This window comes from Cyanistes caeruleus, chromosome 32, assembly GCF_971803275.1.
Source record: "Cyanistes caeruleus chromosome 32, bCyaCae1.hap1.1, whole genome shotgun sequence".
Taxonomy (NCBI): Eukaryota; Metazoa; Chordata; class Aves; order Passeriformes; family Paridae; genus Cyanistes; species Cyanistes caeruleus.
Window position 1 is genome coordinate 1276812 of NC_141733.1, and position 17343 is coordinate 1294154.

The following is a 17343-nucleotide window of genomic DNA, read 5'->3' on the forward strand; positions in this document are numbered from 1 at the left end:
TAATATGGAAATTAGGGGGCGTGTCCATTAATTAGAATGGGAATCGCATGGTCAAAATTGATGTATGAACATGCATGAGATATGTAAATTAGGGGGCGTGGCCAAAAGTAATCAGCTTCATATTAAATGGGGCGGGGCCACTGCTAGATGTGGAGATTAGAGATGCATGAGCTTCATTAATATGCAAATTAGGCGTGTGGTTATTCATCTATATGATAATTGGGGCGTGGTCATTATCAGATATGGAAATTAGTGGGTGTGGTCAAAATATTTTATTGATATGTAAATTAGAGAGTGTGGTCGCTTTTATTGATATGCAAATTTGGGGGCGTGGTCTCTGGTTTGGGGCTGCTCCGGCCCCTTGGGACCCCCCCAGACCCCCCAAATCCCACCCAGGAGCCCCCAAAATCCATCCAAAACCCCCCCAGACACCCCAAAATCCCCCAAAATCCCCCCAAGGACCCCCCCAGACCCCTCCCAGACCCCCCAGACCCCCGAAAATCCACCCAAACCCCCCCAGAACACCCCCAGACCCCCCAAATCCCCTCCAGACCCCCCAAATCCCCCTCAATCCCCTCCAGAACCCCCAAATCCCCCCCAAATCTCCTCCAGACCCCCCAAATCCCCTCCAGACCCCCCCAAACCCCCCCAGGACGCCCCAAACCCCCCCAAACCTCCCCAAACCCCCTTCAGACACCCCCAAACCCCCCCCAACCCCCCCCAGGACCCCCCAAACCCCCTTCAGACACCCCCAAACCCCCCCAAACCCCCTTCAGACCCCCCCAGGACCCCCCAAACCCTCCCCAGGACCCCCCAAACCCCCTCCAGACCCCCCCAGGACCCCCCCAACCCCCCCCAGGACCCCCCAAACCCCCCCAGGACCCCCCAGGACCCCCCAAACCCCCTCCAGACCCCCCAAACCCCCCCAACCCCCCCCCAGGACCCCCCAGGACCCCCCCAAACCCCCCCCAGGACCCCCCCAAACCCCCCCCGGGACCCCCCAAACCCCCTCCAGACCCCCCCAAACCCCCCCAGGACCCCCCAGGACCCCCCAAACCCCCCCAAACCTCCCCAAACCCCCTTCAGACTCCCCCAAACCCCCCCAGGACCCCCCAGGACCCCCCAAACCCCCCCAGGACCCCCCCAGGACCCCCCAAACCCCCCTCAGACCCTCCCAAACCCCCCCCAGGACCCCCCAGGACCCCCCAAACCCCCTTCAAACCCCCTCCAGAGCCCCCAGGACCCCCCCAACCCCCCCCAGGACCCCCCAAACCCCCTCCAGACCCCCCCAAACCCCCCCAAACCCCCCCCAGGACCCCCCAAACCCCCTCCAGACCCTCCCAAACCCCCCCAGGACCCCCCAGGACCCCCCCAAACCCCCCCGGGACCCCCCAGGACCCCCCAAACCACACAAGCAGCCGAAGCCTCGGGCACATCTGAGCTTTTATTCCCGGTGTCCCCGAGGCCACCGCGGGTGTCCCCAAGCCCTTCCCCAGCTCCGGGGGGGGCCGGGGTTGGGGGCTGGGGGCTGTTTTTGGGTCGGGGGTCCCTAGACCGAGTGTCCCGGGAGGAGGGGGCTGCTCTCGCCGCTCGGGGACCCCCCCAGGGCGCGCTGCAGCAGCCGCCGCACGGTGACAGCGGTGACACTCGGGGACAGCCAGCCGCGGGCGGGGGGCGCCGGGGGGGGCAGCGCCGTGTACTTGACTCGTCTGGGGGGGCGAGGGGGGGACACGGGGTGACCTCAGCCCCATCGGGGTGTCCCCAGTGTCCCCAAACCCACCGGGGGTGTCCCCAACCCCATAGAGAGTGTCCCCAACCCCACAGTGCCACCTCAGCCCCATAGGGGTGTCCCCAGTGTCCCCAATGTCCCAAACCCCATCGCGGTGTCCCCAGTGTCCCCAAACACGGGGAGAGTGTCCCCCATGTCCCCAACCCCATGGGGGTGTCCCCAACCCCATAGAGAGTGTCCCCAACCCCACAGTGCCACCTCAGCCCCATGGGGGTGTCCCCAGTGTCCCCAAACACGGGGAGAGTGTCCCAACCCCACAGTGCCACCTCAGCCCCATGGGGGTGTCCCCAGTGTCCCCAAACCCACCGGGGGTGTCCCCAACCCCATAGAGAGTGTCCCCAACCCCACAGTGCCACCTCAGCCCCATAGGGGTGTCCCCAGTGTCCCCAATGTCCCAAACCCCATCGCGGTGTCCCCAGTGTCCCCAAACACGGGGAGAGTGTCCCCCATGTCCCCAACCCCATGGGGGTGTCCCCAACCCCATAGAGAGTGTCCCCAACCCCACAGTGCCACCTCAGCCCCATAGGGGTGTCCCCAGTGTCCCCAATGTCCCAAACCCCATCGGGGTGTCCCCAGTGTCCCCAAACCCACCCGGGGTGTCCCCAACCCCATAGAGTGTCCCCAACCCCACCGGGGGTGTCCCCAACCCCATAGAGAGTGTCCCCAACCCCACAGTGCCACCTCAGCCCCATCGGGGTGTCCCCAGTGTCCCCAAACCCACCGGGGGTGTCCCCAACCCCATAGAGAGTGTCCCCAACCCCACAGTGCCACCTCAGCCCCATGGGGGTGTCCCCGATGTCCCCAATGTCCCAAACCCCATCGGGGTGTCCCCAGTGTCCCCAAACACGGGGAGAGTGTCCCCCATGTCCCCAACCCCATGGGGGTGTCCCCAACCCCATAGAGAGTGTCCCCAACCCCACAGTGCCACCTCCGACCCATCGGGGTGTCCCCAGTGTCCCCAAACCCATAGAGAGTGTCCCCAACCCCACAGTGCCACCTCCGACCCATCGGGGTGTCCCCAGTGTCCCCAAACCCATAGAGAGTGTCCCCAACCCCTTAGTGCCACCTCAGCCCCATCAGGGTGTCCCCTGTGTCCCCAACCCCACCGGGGGTGTCCCCAACCCCACAGTGTCACCTCAGCCCCATCGGGGTGTCCCCAATGTCCCAAACCCCATCGGGGGTGTCCCCCATGTCCCCAACCCCACCGGGGGTGTCCCCAACCCCACAGTGCCACCTCAGCCCCATCGGGGTGTCCCCTGTGTCCCCAACCCCACCGGGGGTGTCCCCAACCCCACAGTGCCACCTCAGCCCCATGGGGGTGTCCCCAGTGTCCCCAAACCCACCGGGGGTGTCCCCAAACCCACCGGGGGTGTCCCCAACCCCATAGAGAGTGTCCCCAACCCCACAGTGCCACCTCAGCCCCATGGGGGTGTCCCCAGTGTCCCCAATGTCCCAAACCCCATCGGGGTGTCCCCAGTGTCCCCAAACACGGGGAGAGTGTCCCCCATGTCCCCAAACCCATGGGGGTGTCCCCGATGTCTCCAAACCCACTGGGAGTGTCCCCAATCCCACCGGGGGTGTCCCCAACCCCACAGTGTCACCTCAGCCCCATCGGGGTGTCCCCAGTGTCCCCAAACCCATAGAGAGTGTCCCCAACCCCACAGTGCCACCTCAGCCCCTTGGGGGTGTCCCCAGTGTCCCCAAACCCATAGAGTGTCCCCCATGTCCCCAACCCCACCGGGGGTGTCCCCAGTCCCACGGTGTCACCCCCGACCCAACGGGAGTGTCCCCAGTGTCCCCTCAGCCCTCCCATGTGTCCCCTCCCGTGTCCCCGCTGTCCCCTGACCCCCCCCGCGGTGTCCCCGCGGTGTCCCCGCGGTGTCCCCGCTGTCCCCTGACCCCCCCCGCGGTGTCCCCGCGGTGTCCCCGCGGTGTCCCCGCTGTCCCCTGACGCCCCCCGCGGTGTCCCCGCGGTGTCCCCGCGGTGTCCCCGCTGTCCCCTCACCTGTAGGTGAACGCAGCCGTGCCCAGGGCGGCCGCCACCAGCACGAGCCCCACGAACAGCGTGGTCCGGCCGGTGACCGGAGCGGCTCCTGGGGACAGCGACAGCTCAGTGCCACCCTGGGGGGACCCTGGGGACATCCCCGGGTCCTGTCCCCCTGTCCCTGTCACCTCCGACACGGCAGGGACAGCTCAGTGCCACCCCGGGGGACCCTGGGGACATCCCCGGGACCTGTCCCCCTGTCCCTGTCACCTCCTCTGGGGACAGCGACAGCTCAGTGCCACTGGGGACATCCCCGGGACCTGTCCCCCTGTCCCTGTCACCTCCGACACGGCAGCGACAGCTCAGTGCCACCCCGGGGGACCCTGGGGACATCCCCGGGACCTGTCCCCCTGTCCCTGTCACCTCCGACACGGCAGGGACAGCTCAGTGCCACTGGGGACATCCCCGGGACCTGTCCCCCTGTCCCTGTCACCTCCTCTGGGGACAGCGACAGCTCAGTGCCACCCCGGGGGGCCTTGGGGACATCCCCGGGTCCTGTCCCCCTGTCCCTGTCACCTCCTCTGGGGACAGCGACAGCTCAGTGCCACCCCGGGGGACCCTGGGGACATCCCCGGGTCCTGTCCCCCTGTCCCTGTCACCTCCGACACGGCAGGGACAGCTCAGTGCCACTGGGGACATCCCCGGGACCTGTCCCCCTGTCCCTGTCACCTCCGACACGGCAGGGACAGCTCAGTGCCACCCGGGGGGCCTTGGGGACATCCCTGGACCCTGTCACCTCTGTGCCACCTCCTCCGAGCCAAGGACAGCTCAACCCCCATCCAGGAGGACCTTGGGGACATCCCCGGGCCCTGCGCCACCTCCTCTGGGGACAGGAACAACCCAACCCCAGCCAGGGGACCCTCGGTGACATCCCCGTGTCCCTGTCACCTCTGTGCCACCTCCTCCGAGCCACGGCCAGCCCAGGGGACCCTCGGGGACATCCCTGGACACTGTGCCACCTCCTCTGGGGACAGGAACAGTTCAATCCCACCCAGGGGACCCTCGGGGACATCCCCGTGTCCCTGTCACCTCTGTGCCACCTCCTCCGAGCCAGGGCCAGCCCAGGGGACCCTCGGGGACACCACCCCCGTGTCCCTGCCCCCTGCCCCAGCCGGTGGCCCCCCCAGTCCCGGTGTCGCACCTCCCACGGCCACCCGGGTGGTGGCCACCGCCAGCCCGTTGCCGTTGGCCAGGGACACGTTGAGGCAGAAGAGGCCGGAGCGGTTGAAGTCCTGGCGCAGCACGAGCTCGCAGCCCGGCGACGGCGACACCGGCGAGCAGCGCTGCTCCTCGGCCGTGCGACACTCGGCGTCCGCCACCACCGTGCACACCTCCTCGGGCAGCCTGCGGGGACACCGCGGGGACACCGCGCTGCTGTCCCTGCTGTCCCCGCTGTCCCCTCTCTGTCCCCTGTCTGTCCCCGCTGTCCCCTCTCTGTCCCCGCTGTCCCCTCTCTGTCCCCGCTGTCCCCGCTGTCCCCTCTGTCCCCTCTCTGTCCCCGCTGTCCCCTCTCTGTCCCTTCTGTCCCCTCTGTCCCCTCTGTCCCCGCTGTCCCCTCTCTGTCCCCTCTGTCCCCGCTGTCCCCTCTCTGTCCCCGCTGTCCCCTCTCTGTCCCCTCTGTCCCCGCTGTCCCCTCTCTGTCCCTGCTGTCCCCGCTGTCCCCTCTGTCCCTTCTGTCCCCTCTGTCCCCTCTGTCCCCTCTGTCCCCTCTGTCCCCGCTGTCCCCACTGTCCCCGCTGTCCCCTCTCTGTCCCCGCTGTCCCCGCTGTCCCCTCTCTGTCCCCTCTGTCCCCTCTCTGTCCCCGCTGTCCCCTCTCTGTCCCCGCTGTCCCCTCTGTCCCCGCTGTCCCCTCTCTGTCCCCTCTCTGTCCCCTCTGTCCCCTCTGTCCCCGCTGTCCCCTCTGTCCCCTCTCTGTCCCCTCTGTCCCCTCTCTGTCCCCGCTGTCGCCGCTCACCCTCCCTCGCAGGTCACTGTCAGCTCCACGCTGCTGCCGCTGCCCTCGGGCACCACCTGCACGATGGCCACGCTCTCGATGCCCTCTGGGGGTGTTGAGGAGGGGTCAGCGGGGTCGGGACCCCCCGGGACCCCCCCGGGACCCCCCCAGGACCCCCCGGGACCCCCGGATCCCCCGGACTCACGGACAATGTCCAGCTGCGTGGCGAAGGTGCCGTAGCGGTACAGGACACAGCCGGGGAAGTTCTCGGCCGGGGCCTGGCGCTTGACCAGCGCCAGCGGCTGGGCCGTGGCTCCAGCTGTGGCTCCAGCTGTGGCTCCAGCTGTGGCTCCAGCTGTGGCTCCAGCCGTGGCTCCAGCCGTGGCTCCAGCTGTGGCTCCAGCTGTGGCAGCGGCCAGGGACACCGCAGTGGCTCCCACGGTGGCACCCACGGTGACACCAAGCGTGGCTGCAGCGGTGGCATCGAGGGCAGGTCCAGCTGTGGCCACTCCAGCTGTGGCTGCTGATCCAGCTGTGGCTGCAGCTGTGGCTGCGGCTGTGTCCACTCCAGCTGTGGCTCCAGCTGTGGCCGCTCCAGCTGTGGCCGCTCCAGCTGTGGCCGCTCCAGCTGTGGCCGCTCCAGCTGTGGCCGCTCCAGCTGTGGCTCCAGCTGTGGCATCAGCCGCGCCTCCGTCCGTCGCGGCAGCTGCGGGGACACGCAGAAACCGCTGGGCGAGGGGACCCCGAGCCCTTTGGGGACACCCCCGGCCGTGTCCCCTCCCCGCCGCCACCCCCGGGCAGGGCCAGCACCCACCTGGTGTCCCCGAGGTGTCCCCGGCCGCGGTGGCGGCGGCGGGGGACGCGGGGGAGGCGACAGCGGCGGTGGCGGCAGCGAGGGCGGGGGCGGTGGCGGAGGGCACCGAGAGCTCGGTGACAACGGGGACAGCGGGGTCGGTGACATCGGTGACAGCGGGGACAGCGGGGTCGGTGACAGCGGGGTCGGTGACAGCGGGGTCCGAGGGTTCGGCCGCCGATCCCCCCGTGGGCTCCGCCGGCTCCCCGGAGGCTGCGGGAGCTGCTGGAAAAATGGGGCTGGGGTCACCCCGGGACCCCCGGAGTGCGGGCCGGGGTCACCCGGGACCCCCGGAGTGCGGGCCGGGGTCACCCGGGACCCCCGGAGTGCGGGCCGGGGTCACCCGGGACCCCCGGAGTGCGGGCCGAGGTCACCCCGGGACCCCCAGAGTGAGGGCCGGGGTCACCCCGGGACCCCCGGAGTGCGGGCCGGGGTCACCCCGGGACCCCCGGAGTGCGGGCCGGGGTCACCCCGGGACCCCCGGAGTGCGGGCCGGGGTCACCTCTGGTATGGGACCCCCCCCGGATCCCCCCAGCTCCAGGGTCGGGGGTGCTCTGTGTCCCCTTAGGTGACACTGAGGGGACACACGGTGGGTTGGGGGGGATGTGGGGGCTCTGATGGGGGTGAGGGGACACTGGGGACACTGGGGACACACGCTATGGGGTGAGGGGACACTGGGGACACACGCTATGGGGTGAGGGGACACTGGGGACACATGCTATGGGGTGAGGGGACACTGGGGACACACGCTATGGGGTGGGGTGGCTCTGGGGGCTCTGGGCAGTGGGGAGGGGACACCAGCCCCACACCCCATGGGGACACAGGGGACACAGGGGACACTGGGGACACAGGGGACACAGGTGACACCAGCCCCACACCCCATGGGGACACAGGGGACACAGGGGACACTGGGGACACAGGGGACACAGGTGACACCAGCCCCACACCCCATGGGGACACAGGGGACACCGGGGACACAGGTGACACCATCCCCACACCCCACGGGGACACAGGGGACACAGGTGACACCAGCCGCACACCCCACGGGGACACAGGGGACACAGGTGACACCAGCCGCACACCCCACGGGGACACAGGGGACACAGGTGACACCAGCCCCACACCCCACGGGGACACAGGGGACACAGGTGACACCAGCCCCACACCCCATGGGGACACAGGGGACACCAGCCCCACACCCCACGGTGACACCAGCCCCACACCCCACGGTGACACCGGGGACACAGGTGACACCAGCCCCACACCCCGCCGCCCCTCACCCGTGCTGGCCCCGGGCGCGGTGCTCGGTGTCCCGGCGGGGGTGGTGGCGGCGGGGGGCGGCTCGGTGGCCGTGGGGACCCCCGAGGGGGCCGGGGCGGTGCTGGGCCCGCAGGGGCTGAGCGGGATCGCCGCCTGCAGCACCAGGCGCGCCGAGAAGGTGCCGGTGTCCAGGTAGGTGTGGGTGACAGTGGCGCTGCGCGAGATCAGGGTCCCGCTCCGGTCCCCGAAGTCCCACGAGTAGGAGACGTCGGCCCGGCGCAGGAAGCGGCTCGGGTCGTGCAGCCGCACCGTGAAAGCCACGGCCCGGTTCCGAACGAAGCCGCCCCCGGGCGCCGCGGGGCCCGGCAGCTGCGACAGCTCCACCGCCAACGGCACCTGGTCTGTGGGGACACGCGGGGACACGCGGGGACACGGGAGGGGACAGCGGGAGGGACAGAGGAGGGGACAGCGGGGGGGACACGGGAGGGGACAGAGGCGGGGACACGGGAGGGGACAGCGGAGGGGACAGCGGGAGGGACAGAGGAGGGGACATGTCAGGGGACAGCGGAGGGGACACGGGAGGGGACAGCGGCAGCGTGAGCGGCGCCGGGAACTGGCGCACAGCGTCACCTACAGCCAGTGTCACCTACAGCCAGTGTCACCTGCAGTGTCACCTACAGCCAGTGTCACCTGCAGCCAGTGTCACCTGCACACTCTGTCACCTGCAGTGTCACCTGCATGCTCTGTCACCTACAACCAGTGTCACCTGTGTGCTCTGTCACCTGCAGTGTCACCTACAGTCAGTGTCACCTGCAGCCAGTGTCACCTGCAGTGTCACCTGCAGTCTCTGTCACCTACAGGCAGTGTCACTTGCAGTGTCACCTGCACGCTCTGTCACCTACACCCAGTGTCACCTGCAGCCAGTGTCACCTACAGCCAGTGTTGCCTACAGAGCCAGCACCTGGTGCCACCTGCACCGGTGTCACCTTCGCCCACAACCCCATCACCCACCAGCCCGTGCCCCCCCAATCCCCCCAATGTCCCCAATCCCCCCAGTGCCCCCCAATCCCCCGATCCCCCCAGTGTCCCCAGTGTCCCCAGTGCCCCCCAGTGTCCCCAGTGTCCCCAGTGTCCCCAATGCCCTCCAGTGCCCCCCAGTGTCCCCAGTGCCCCCCAGTGTCCCCAGTGTCCCCAGTGTCCCCAGTGTCCCCAGTGCCCTGATCCCCCAGTGTCCCCAGTGTCCCCAATGTCCCCCGATCCCCCCAGTGTCCCCAATGCCCCCAGTGTCCCCACTGTCCCCCGATCCCCCCAGTGTCCCCAGTGTCCCCAGTGCCCTGATCCCCCAGTGTCCCCAGTGTCCCCAATGTCCCCTGATCCCCCCAGTGTCCCCAATGTCCCCCGATCCCCCCAGTGTCCCCAGTGTCCCCAGTGTCCCCAGTGTCCCCAGTACCCCAATCCACCCAGTGTCCCCAGTGTCCCCAGTGCCCTGATCCCCCAGTGTCCCCAATGTCCCCCGATCCCCCCAGTGTCCCCAGTGTCCCCAGTACCCCAATCCCCCCAGTGTCCCCAGTGTCCCCAGTGTCCCCAGTGCCCCCCAGTGTCCCCAGTGTCCCCAGTGTCCCCCGATCCCCCCAGTGTCCCCCGATCCCCCCAATGTCCCCAGTGTCCCCAGTGCCCACCGGTGATGCTGAACTGGGAGCTGGCTCTGCCGATGGGGATGAATTTCTGGCGGCCCCGGTAGTGGTACACGATCACCTCCATGGTGTAGGAGCCCAGCGGGACCCCGGCCGTGCCCACGGTCAGGCGCGACGCCGCGCCGTCCACCACCTGCCAGTACCGCCCTGGGGACACGGGGACAGTCAGTGACACCATGGGGACACCTCATCCACCACCTGCCAGTACCGCCCTGGGGACACGGGGACAGTCAGTGACACCCTGGGGACAGTGCCACCACCTGCCAGTACCGCCCTGGGGACACGGGGACACGGGGACAGTCAGTGACACCACCCTGGGGACAGTGCCACCACCTGCCAGTACCGCCCTGGGGACACGGGGACAGTCAGTGACACCCTGGGGACAGTGCCACCACCTGCCAGTACCGCCCTGGGGACACGGGGACAGTCAGTGACACCCTGGGGACAGTGCCACCACCTGCCAGTACCGCCCTGGGGACACGGGGACAGTCAGTGCCACCACCCTGGGGACAGTGCCACCACCTGCCAGTACCGCCCTGGGGACACGGGGACAGTCAGTGACACCCTGGGGACAGTGCCACCACCTGCCAGTACCGCCCTGGGGACACGGGGACACGGGGACAGTCAGTGACACCCTGGGGACAGTGCCACCACCTGCCAGTACCGCCCTGGGGACACGGGGACACGGGGACAGTCAGTGCCACCATGGGGACACCTCATCCACCACCTGCCAGTACCGCCCTGGGGACACGGGGACAGTGCCATGGTCAGTGCCACCATGGGGACACCCCGTCCACCACCTGCCAGTACCGCCCTGGGGACACGGGGACAGTCAGTGACACCCTGGGGACAGTGCCACCACCTGCCGGTACTGCCCTGGGGACACAGGGACATCACAGTGGGGTCAGTGCCACCATGGCAAGGACAGTGCCACCACATTGGGGTCAGTGCCACCTGGGAGGGGTCAGTGCCATGGTCAGTGCCACCACAGCAGGGTCAGTGTCACCACAGTGGGGTCAGTGCCACCTGGGAGGGGTCAGTGCCACCTGGGAGGGGTCAGTGCCATGGTCAGTGCCACCACAGCAGGATCAGTGTCACCACAGCGGGGTCAGTGCCACCTGGGAGGGGTCAGTGCCATGGTCAGTGTCACCACAGCGGGGTCAGTGCCACCATGATGGGGTCAGTGCCACCACAGCAGGATCAGTGTCACCACAGTGGGGTCAGTGCCACCTGGGAGGGGTCAGTGCCACCTGGGAGGGGTCAGTGCCACCATGATGGGGTCAGTGCCATGGTCAGTGCCACCACAGCAGGATCAGTGTCACCACAGTGGGGTCAGTGCCACCTGGGAGGGGTCAGTGCCACCTGGGAAGGGTCAGTGCCACCATGGCAAGGACAGTGCCACCACATTGGGGTCAGTGCCACCTGGGAGGGGTCAGTGCCACCTGGGAGGGGTCAGTGCCACCTCGGGTCCCCCCGGGCCGGTTTCGGGGTCCCCCGGTGCCATCCTCACCCCAGGTCCACCAGACGTAGACGAACTTGCCGCGCTTGCCCCGGGGCATGGGCTGCCCGTCCGGAAACGGCCCCGAGGCGTCCGGCTGCTCCGGGAACACCGGGTCACCTCGGGCCACCTGTGTGCCTGTGGGGACAGCCTGGGGTCAGGGGACACCCTGGGGACACCCTGGGGACACCCTGGGGACACCCTGGGGACACCCCGGGTCAGGGGACACCCTGAGGGACACCCTGGGACACCCTGGGACACCCTGGGACACTCTGGGGACACGCTGGGGACACCCTGGGACACTCTGGGGACACCCAGGGACACCCTGGGGACACCTGGGGGACACCCTGGGGGACACCCCGGGTCAGGGGACACCCTGGGGACAGCCTGGGGTCAGGGGACACCCTGGGGACACCCTGGGGACACCCGGGGGACACCCGGGGGACACTGAGGCCACCCTGGGGACACCGTGGGGACACCCTGGGGACACCCCAAGTCAGGGGACACTGGGGACACCCTGGGGACACCCTGGGGACACCCGGGGGACACTGGGGACACCCTGGGGACACCCTGGGGACACCGTGGGGACACCCGGGGAACATCCTGGGGACACCCTGGGGACACCCTGGGGACACCCTGGGGACACCCGGGGAACATCCTGGGGACACCCCAAGTCAGGGGACACTGGGGACACCAGGGACACACAGGTTGGGGGTCAGGGGACATTGGGGACACTGTGGGGACATCCCGGGGTCAGGGGACACTGGGGACACCCTGGGGACACCGTGGGGTGGGGGAGGGTGAGGGGCGCGGGTGGGGGTCCCTGGCCGGGTTTGGGGGTTTTGGGGTGGTTTGGGGGGGTTTGAGGGGGTTTGGGGGGGTTTAGAGGGGTTTTGGGGGGGTTTAGGGGGGCTTTGAGGGGTTTTGGGGGGGTTTTAGGGGGGTTTGGGGGGGTTTGGGGGGGTTTGAGGGGGTTTGGGGGGGTTTGGGGTGGTTTGGGGGGGTTTTGGGGGGTTTGGGGGGGTTTGAGGGGGTTTGGGGGGGTTTAGAGGGGTTTTGGGGTGGTTTGGGGGGGTTTTGGGGTGGTTTGGGGGGGTTTGAGGGGGTTTGGGGGGGTTTGGGGTGGCTTTAGGGGGTTTGGGGGGGTTTAGAGGGGTTTGGGGGGGTTTAGAGGGGTTTTGGGGTGGTTTGGGGGGGTTTAGAGGGGTTTTGGGGGGTTTTGGGGTGGCTTTAGGGGGTTCTGGGGGGGTTCAGGAGGGTTTTGGTGCAGTCCCGGATTCTGGGGGCGGTTCTGGGGGGGTTCAGGGAGGTTTTGGTGCAGTCCCGGATTTTGGGGGTGGTTCAGGATGATTTTGGGGTTGTTTGGGGTGGTTTTGGGGTGGTTCAGGAGGGTTTTGGTGCAGTCCGGGGATTTTGGGGGCGGTTCTGGGGTGTTTCAGGAGGGTTCTGGGGGGGTTCAGGGAGGTTTTGGTGTAAGTTTGGGGATTTTGGGGGCGTTTCAGGAGGGTTCTGGGGCGGTTCAGGGAGGTTTTGGTGTAAGTTTGGGGATTTTGGGGACGGTTCTGGGGTGTTTCAGGACGGTTCTGGGGTGGTTCAGGAGGGTTCTGGGGGGGTTCAGGGAGGTTTTGGTGTAAGTTTGGGGATTTTGGGGGTGTTTCAGGAGGGTTCTGGGGCGGTTCAGGGAGGTTTTGCTGCAGTCCCGGGTTTTGGGGGCGGTTCTGGGGCGGTTCAGGGAGGTTTTGCTGCAGTCCCGGGTTTTGGGGGCGGTTCTGGGGCGGTTCAGGGAGGTTTTGGTGTAAGTTTGGGGGTTTTGGGGGTGTTTCAGGAGGGTTCTGGGGCGGTTCAGGGAGGTTTTGGTGTAAGTTTGGGGATTTTGGGGGCGGTTCTGGGGGGGTTCAGGGAGGTTTTGGTGTAAGTTTGGGGATTTTGGGGGCGGTTCAGGAGGGTTCTGGGGCGGTTCAGGGAGGTTTTGGTGTAAGTTTGGGGATTTTGGGGGCGGTTCTGGGGTGTTTCAGGACGGTTCTGGGGGGGTTCAGGACGGTTCTGGGGCGGTTCAGGACGGTTCTGGGGCGGTTCAGGGAGGTTTTGCTGCAGTCCCGGATTTTGGGGGCGGTTCTGGGGCGGTTCAGGGAGGTTTTGGTGTAAATTTGGGGATTTTGGGGGTGTTTCAGGAGGGTTCTGGGGCGGTTCAGGGAGGTTTTGCTGCAGTCCCGGATTTTGGGGGCGGTTCTGGGGCGGTTCAGGGAGGTTTTGGTGTAAATTTGGGGATTTTGGGGGTGTTTCAGGAGGGTTCTGGGGCGGTTCAGGGAGGTTTTGCTGCAGTCCGGGGATTTTGGGGGCGGTTCTGGGGGGGTTCAGGGAGGTTTTGGTGTAAGTTTGGGGATTTTGGGGGCGGTTCTGGGGGGGTTCAGGGAGGTTTTGGTGTAAATTTGGGGATTTTGGGGGCGGTTCAGGAGGGTTCTGGGGCGGTTCAGGGAGGTTTTGCTGCAGTCCCGGATTTTGGGGGGGCTCGCTGACCATTGACGGTGCAGTTCTGGCTCCACACCACGCGGCCATCGGGCAGCACGCTCTGGTTGCCCGGGAAGCGCAGGGCGATGGAGAAGGTGGCCTCGGCACCCGCCATGGTGGGAGCGTCGTTGCTGATGTCGAAGGTGACATCGCCACCTGCTCGGGGACACCGCGGGGGGCTCAGCGACACGGCGGGACGCGCCGGGGGTGACACGGGGACACCGGGCTGGCTCTCACCTCTCCAGCAGTCGCGGCTCCCGTCCCGCCAGGGCTGGTAAAGCTCCGAGTCCCAGGCCCGGAACGGCCCCGGCCGCCCGCTCCACGCCGGGCTCCGGCCACGGCTCCGCCCGGAGGCTCCTGCGGGGACGGGGACAGCGAGGGGACACCCCGAGCTCAGGGGGGTGCGGGGTCGCACGTGTCCCCTGGGTCACCACCCACCTCTGGGGTTTGTCACATCCCCCCGTGTCCCCCCGTGTCCCCTGTGTCACCACCCCTCTCTGGGGTTTGCCACATCCCCCCGTGTCCCCCGTGTCACCACCCCTCTCTGGGGTTTGCCACATCCCCCCGTGTCCTCCGTGTCCCACCGTGTCCCCCGTGTCACGCCCAGTCTCAGGGCTCTGTCACGTCCCCAATGTCCCCCAATGTCCCCAATGTCCCCCAGTGTCCCCCAGTGTCCCCAATGTCCCCCAACGTCCCCAATGTCCCCCAGTGTCCCATTGTCCCCATTGTCCCCCAGTGTCCCCATTGTCCCCAATGTCCCCAATGTCCCCAACGTCCTCCAGTGTCCCCAATGTCCCCCATGTCCCCCATGTCCCCAATGTCCCCAATGTCCCCAATGTCCCCAGTGTCCCCAATGTCCCCCATGTCCCCCATGTCCCCCATGTCCCCCATGTCCCCAGTGTCCCCAATGTCCCCAGTGTCCCCAATGTCCCCCATGTTCCCCATGTCCCCAATGTCCCCAATGCCCCCCCTCACCCAGCACCGACTCCTCTCCCCGCATCCCCCAGCTCTCCCCCAGCCCCCCGCCCACCACCCCCACCCCCGGCGTGTCCAGCCGGCTCCTCCCGACCCTGGGGACCCCGAGGGGACCCCGAGGGGACCCCGAGGTGACAGCGGGGGGACCCCGGGGGGACGCGGGGGTCTCGTGACGGAGCTCGGGCCGAGGCACGCGCGGGGCAAAGCCATCACATGGCGCCCCAAAGCCTTTTCATGTGACACTCAGCTGAGCCGGGCCCGGCGGGACGGGACGGGGCGGGGACCCCCCCGTGTCCCCCGGCATCGGGGGGCTTCAAAATCCCCCCGGGGTCGGGGGGCTGCAAAATCCCCCCGGCATCGGGGGCTGCAAAATCCCCTCAAGTTCGGGGGGCTGCAAAATCCCCCCGGGATCGGGGGCTCCAAAATCCCCCCAGGATCGGGGGCTGCAAAATCCCCCCGGTATCGGGGGCTGCAAAATCCCCCCGGGATCGGGGGCTGCAAAATCCCCTCAATGTCGGGGGGCTGCAAAATCCCCCCGGGGTCGGGGGGCTGCAAAATCCCCCCGGCATCGGGGGCTGCAAAATCCCCTCAATGTCGGGGGGCTGCAAAATCCCCCCGGGATCGGGGGGCTGCAAAATCCCCCCAGGATCGGGGGCTGCAAAATTCCCCCGGGATCGGGGGGCTTCAAAATCCCCTCAATGTCGGGGGGCTGCAAAATCCCCTCGGGGTCGGGGGGCTTCAAAATCCCCTCAATGTCGGGGGGCTGCAAAATCCCCCCAGGATCGGGGGCTGCAAAATCCCCCCAGGATCGGGGGGCTGCAAAATCCCCCCAGGATCGGGGGCTGCAAAATCCCCTCAAGTTCGGGGGGCTGCAAAATCCCCTCGGCATCGGGGGGCTGCAAAATCCCCTCGGGGTCGGGGGGCTGCAAAATCCCCTCAATGTCGGGGGCTGCAAAATCCCCCCGGGGTCGGGGGCTGCAAAATCCCCCCGGCATCGGGGGCTGCAAAATCCCCTCGGGATCGGGGGGCTTCAAAATCCCCTCAATGTCGGGGGGCTCCCAGGTTCGGGGGGCTCCCGGGTCCCCCCAGGGTCGGGGGGCTGCAAAATCCCTTGGAAGCCCCTTCAGCCCCCGCTTTTAGGGCTGTGTAAGGTCCCCCCCTCATTGTCGGGGGTCTGAAGTGTCCCCCCAATGTCCCCGTCACTCTCGGGGGTCTCCCCCCTGTCCCCTCACTCCCAAGGGTCCCCCCAAGTCTCCCTTTCAAAGGGTCTGAAAGGTCCCCCCTGCCCCAAATGTCCCCCCGTGTCCCCCCAGCTCTCGGGGGTCTCTCAGGTCCCCCCTGTCCCAAATGTCCCCCCGTGTCCGGGGCTGCCACTTCCCCCCCCCCACTCAAAAAACGGGGTCCCCCCTTCACGGGGAGAGCAGACCCGCGCCCCCCCCCCCATTTCCATCGGGGTACGACCCCCACATCCCTCCCCAGAGCCCCCCAGCCACCCCCCAAAAGGGGAATTATCGGGGTGCGACCCCCACATCCCTCCCCAGAGCCCCCCAACCACCCCCCAAAAGGGGAATTATCGGGGTGCGACCCCCACATCCCTCCCCAGAGCCCCCCAACCACCCCCCAAAAGGGGAATTATCGGGGTGCGACCCCCACATCCCTCCCCAGAGCCCCCCAACCACCCCCCAAAAGGGGAATTATCGGGGTACGACCCTCCCGAGAACGAGCTTTGAGTGTGGGGGGGGGGGGCTCCGCGCCCCAAAACCCCCCAAGGATGCTCCCCCCACCCCAAAAACATCCCCACTTACTCCGCTGAGCCTCAGCCAGGAGCAGCAGCGACCCCAAGACCGCGATGGCCCCGAGCCCCCTCATGGTCCCCGCGATGTCCCCCCCAAGCTCGGGCTCCGCCGGGGAAGAGGCGCCGGCCACGGCGGCAGCCGCAGAAAAAGGGGCGCTCATTTGCATGGCCCCTCCCCCCCAAAAAAGGGGGGTCCCCACCCCCGCTCCCCACGTGGAGCCACCCCCCGGTCACACGCTCCGGTCCTGCCCCGGGGGAGGGGGCGGGGGAGGGACGCGGGGACCCCCCCTCGGCTGGCGGAGGGGGTTTTGGGGGGCTGGGGACCCCCAGGGTGGGGATTTGGGGGTTTTCAGCCGGCTCAGAGTGGGGGGGTCGTGGTGGTTGGGGGGTGACACCAATGGGGGGGACAGCGGACAATGAGGGGGGGACACACCCGGTTTGTCACTCGGGGGGGTCCCCGATTCCAGTGACCGCGGGGGACACCGGGGGGGGACCCCGATCCCGGTGGGTGACACGGGGGGATCGGGTGACACAGGGGGTCCCCGATGGCACAGGGGGGACCCCGATCCCGGTGGGTGACACGGGGTGTCCCCGATGTCTCAGAGACCCCCAGTCCCGGTGGGTGACACGGGGGGGACCCCGATCCCAGTGGGTGACACGGGGGGGACCCCGATGTCTCAGGGACCCCCGATCTAATGGGTGACACGGGGGGTCCCCGATGGCACAGGGGGGACCCCGATCCTGGTGGGTGACAGGGGGGGATCGGGTGACACAGGGGGTCCCCGATTGTACAGGGGGACCCCGATCCCGGTGGGTGACACGGGGGGACCCCGATGTTTCAGAGACCCCCAATCCCGGTGGGTGACACGGGGGGTCCCCGGTGTCTCAGGGACCCCCGATCCCGGTGGGTGACACGGGGGGTCCCCGGTGTCTCAGGGACCCCCGATCCCGGTGGGTGACACGGGGGGACCCCGATCCCAGTGGGTGACACGG

General features: G+C 68.0%; 1 protein-coding gene across 2 annotated transcripts; it reads right to left on the reverse strand.

The window, feature by feature from the left end:
- Positions 1-1426: 1426 nt before the first annotated feature.
- PMEL (premelanosome protein) lies at positions 1427-16453 on the reverse strand. Of its 2 annotated transcripts, XM_086870284.1 has the most exons (11): positions 16361-16453; positions 13590-13937; positions 11085-11210; positions 9560-9721; positions 7901-8281; positions 6582-6845; positions 5973-6473; positions 5789-5873; positions 4975-5177; positions 3795-3882; positions 1427-1709 (listed from the first exon to the last, which is right to left on the reverse strand). In XM_086870284.1, exons 1-11 carry the CDS (start codon positions 16422-16424, stop codon positions 1550-1552), a joined length of 2382 nt encoding a protein of 793 aa, XP_086726410.1. In that variant the 5' UTR covers positions 16425-16453; the 3' UTR covers positions 1427-1549. The 2 variants fall into 2 exon arrangements, with proteins under 2 accessions (XP_086726410.1, XP_086726409.1); XM_086870283.1 differs by lacking the exon at positions 16361-16453 and having other exon boundaries at positions 6582-6842; positions 13590-13722.
- Between the last annotated feature and the right edge of the window lie 890 nt (positions 16454-17343).

What these genes read in the sequence shown, in the direction of transcription:
- PMEL (XM_086870284.1), bottom strand. Translation starts at nt 16,424, where the DNA reads ATGAGGGGGCTCGGGGCCATCGCGGTCTTGGGGTCGCTGCTGCTCCTG. An exon ending in CACGCAGCTGGACATTGTCC is followed by an intron (nt 5,874 to 5,972) that starts GTGAGTCCGGGG and finishes CAACACCCCCAG; the next exon opens with AGGGCATCGAGAGCGTGGCC. An exon ending in ACAGTGACCTGCGAGGGAGG is followed by an intron (nt 5,178 to 5,788) that starts GTGAGCGGCGAC and finishes GTGTCCCCGCAG; the next exon opens with GCTGCCCGAGGAGGTGTGCA.